Source organism: Octopus bimaculoides, chromosome 10 (assembly GCF_001194135.2).
Source record: "Octopus bimaculoides isolate UCB-OBI-ISO-001 chromosome 10, ASM119413v2, whole genome shotgun sequence".
NCBI lineage: Eukaryota > Metazoa > Mollusca > Cephalopoda > Octopoda > Octopodidae > Octopus > Octopus bimaculoides.
This window is the reverse complement of record NC_068990.1, coordinates 8,128,497-8,132,128: the sequence shown is the minus strand read 5'-3', so window position 1 is coordinate 8,132,128 and position 3,632 is coordinate 8,128,497. Positions and strand designations below refer to the sequence as shown.

Below are 3,632 nucleotides of genomic sequence, written 5' to 3'. Positions count from 1 at the left end.
TAGATAGATAGATAGATAGATAGATAGATAGATAGAAAGATAGACAGATACAGAGAAAGAGAACGCTTTTATGTTAAAACATATATGAAATAATTTAGGTTCAAACGGAAGTAATTACTCAATATATTTTATTTTATTAAAATAGATTCTTATTAAATTTTTACTGGGGAAACTTTAATAGAAATTTCAAAATTTCGGCTCACATTCGTCAGCGAGCAAACTGAAGTTTCGAAGTTACTGTCGAATATGTTTCTGATGTTAACCAAGTTTATACACAATTAAATGTAAAGGTTATATCATGAATTTTCAAGGCATGCATATATGAGGAAAATTGAAATTAAATAATTACTCTAAAGTGCATCATTCAACATTTTACCTTCTTCCCTAGGACTGACTGCATAAGTACCCATCAAATATTTGGGTTCATTAGATCTTTTGTACAACTCTCCACAAATTCATGATCGCCTTCCTAATCAATATATCCTTAACCTTATCATTATCACAGTTATTACGGATATTTTTGTACTTACTGTAACTTATTACGTTGTTCTCCTAATCATGATAATACAGACATCATTTCATATCTTATTGTATATTTATTATAACTTCGATTTATAGTTCTTCGCACATTCTTTTTCTCATTCACACTCGATCTAGGCACATATAATTATATGTGGTTATATACCTTATAGACATGCACACATACATATATTATATTATTATACATACACACATAATATCTATGTATATACTATATTCTCAAATATACACACTCACAAGTAGGAACACACATACAAAACACATAAGCATTCATACACACACACACAGATATATATATATATATATATATATATATATATATATATATATATATACATTTCAAGACATTTACGTCTGATGACGTAATCCAACAGGTACATCAAGACAGTGTTCAGTTTGATTTCCAACATACTCTCCAACTTAAATACAGGGATGTTATAACTGTATAATAATGGTTGGCTGTAAACAATATTGCAATCGGGAACGATGACCTGCCTTAACCTAATAACTAATATCTATAAAACGAACCTAACTTATAACTCTTCTGGGAAAATACAAGCATATATATCACAATCGCTCTTCATCACTTGATTTCTATTGATCTTTTGTGATTTAAACTCCAGCAACGTTCATGTCTTCCCTGAAGTTATATCAATGTATAAATGTATAAATTTCATAATCAGACCTGATACCTCTTGTTTGCCAGTTTGTACCTTTATTCTATTATATATATATATACACACAATTACATATACAAACGCTCACACCCTTTTATGAGTGTGTGTGTGTGAGTGAGTGTGTGTGTGAGTGAGTGTGTGTGTGAGTGAGTGTGTGTGTACATGCGCGTGTATTAATGTTCTTGGGTGCATGCGTATGTGTGTGTAAATATGGATACATATATCGCCATGAATACTAAAAACGCTTTCCATCATAACTGTCCCCGTCATTGATTGACAAGAATTTAGCTATATCGAAAGGTACTTAAAATATAGTCATGAGGAGGTAGAGAGAGAGACAGACAGATAGGAAAAGAAAGAGAGAAAGAAAGAGAGAGAGAGTGTATTTCACTTACAGACGCGCACACCTAGACTCACGCATACAAATAAACATATCTTTGTACATGTATACTATTTTATATATGTGTGTGCCTGCGTGCGCGCGTGTTATTGTCCGTGTGTGTGTCTGTGTGTGCGTGCGTATTTATGGGTGTATTTACATGCACACATACACAGGCACACACATATAACACGTGTTCAATGAATTTAGATATCAATAAAACGGTAAATCGTATTTATGCTTGATGTAATAGTTTATGGTCATTTTATACCACTTGATTATTCTATTATTGATTACTATTTAAATTGCATATTTATATTTCAATCACTAATTTTCCTACGTTGACTTATCATTTTTTTCTTCTTTTCTTGTATATTTCAGGTGCTGCTTATGGCTCAGTGGTAAATCGTTATAAGTATCTGAAAGTCGCATGACCTCACTCGTGAACCGCCATTGTGTTGCTTCCGATTAAGTATCATTTCACAGTCTCTTCCTTAGTTGAGTCAATGAAAATAGGCATGCTATGTCCAAGAAGGAAACGATCTGACCCGGCGGTCGACTATGGCCCTGTCATTGACATCCAGAAACTTATTCAGGACTACGTCTGGAAAGAGTTCACCCGGGATGTGTGTTGCATCCAAGGTATCTTTGTCCGCCGGAGCGATTTCATCATTGACATACCATGGAGTTTCTTCGAAATTTATCATCGTACGGTCAAGTTCACTCCCCGTTCGAAGCTGGCCAGTGGCCTTCGAGAGCAGAAACAGGTGGTTCTTTTTTCGACCAACTTTAGAAACAACACACAGAAAGAGCAATCTTATAAGTTGAAGACGCAAAGACATACTAAAGCAACGACTACGATTACTTGTCAACGTGGTTATATGGTTGGTTGTTGCACCAATCTCTATCTGAAACTTCAGCTTCCAGAAAAATATTCTGATTGCGGTGTTAGCGCCGGTTTAAGCGGTCAGTTGACTGTAACCAGACCTCCTGGCGAAACAATTGAAGAGACTTATATCTGGGAGACAGATAGTGACGTTGTGGTCGAACCAAACTATCTAACAGAAGCAAAGATTATGTTAACCGAAGATGAAATGGTTGCAGACTTTGAAGTACGCTCAACACTTCGAATGCCGTCGGGGGAAGCTCCAGTAACCATAAGGCGAAAGAAAGATATGGAAATTCAAGGAATAGTTATGATTACAGATCTCAGTGATGTGTTCGCTGATTGTAACGTATCCATTATTGAAGTCACGGCGGGTGACCGTAAAATAACGTACCATATAGAAATTACAACTATTGGCATATTGCAAAGTATTCGTTGGCGAAATCAAAGAATTCTGCTCGAGTCCCACCCCATAGACCACGACGTGAAGTTGGATAGTGCGAGGGAGCATATGAAGCAGACGCAGTCTACCTCACTTGAGTCGAAGGAATCTGTAATTCCCATCGAAACAAAGGAGGTTTGCTCGCAAGTAGTCAGACACGCGACGAGGTCTATGGATGCGAATCTCGTTCCACATACACCGCAAGAAGAAGACAGGTCAGAAAAATCAGAAAAATCTGAGATATCAGAAACGAAAGATATGCGTTTCCCAAATATTCCAACAATAATTACCGAAATGGCTGAAGAGCAGCCACCAGGGATGTTGAAGGGAGGAGAAAAGCAACTGTCCCCGATGGAGAAATCTATGCCTCCACACTCGCTGTCCAGGCGTCAGAGTGTACCTGTGGCTTTAAAGACTTCCGAACTACCAATTGGTCCATTACGACAAACGCGCTCTGTTGAGACGGGAACTGCGGCCAGAAGGAGTATCGAAAGTCCAACCAGCTTAGCCAAAGTAACCAGTGTGTGACATTTTCAAATTTTTTCTATTTCACATTCTTTTCTACACGCATACACACAATTAAGACAACAATATATATTAGATATATGCACAAATGTATATTTATAAACTGTATACATATGAATGCAGGTATGCATATCGATGTATATGTATGTATGTATATATATGTATATATGTGTTTATTTATGT

The 3,632-nt window shown here is 36.4% G+C and overlaps 1 protein-coding gene across 4 annotated transcripts in view; it reads left to right on the top strand.

The window, feature by feature from the left end:
• Positions 1 to 3,632, top strand: part of LOC106868423 (uncharacterized) — a 269,861-nt gene that overhangs the window by 226,361 nt on the left and 39,868 nt on the right. For 3 of the 4 annotated variants that reach the window (XM_014913780.2, XM_014913711.2, XM_052971023.1), the window contains one exon: positions 1,978 to 3,437. In XM_014913780.2, the coding sequence (XP_014769266.1) occupies positions 2,103 to 3,437 (1,335 nt within the window). In that variant the 5' untranslated portion in view covers positions 1,978 to 2,102. Of the gene's footprint in view, positions 1 to 1,977; positions 3,445 to 3,632 lie in introns of all 4 variants that reach the window. The other variant, XM_014913933.2, reaches the window with a different exon arrangement.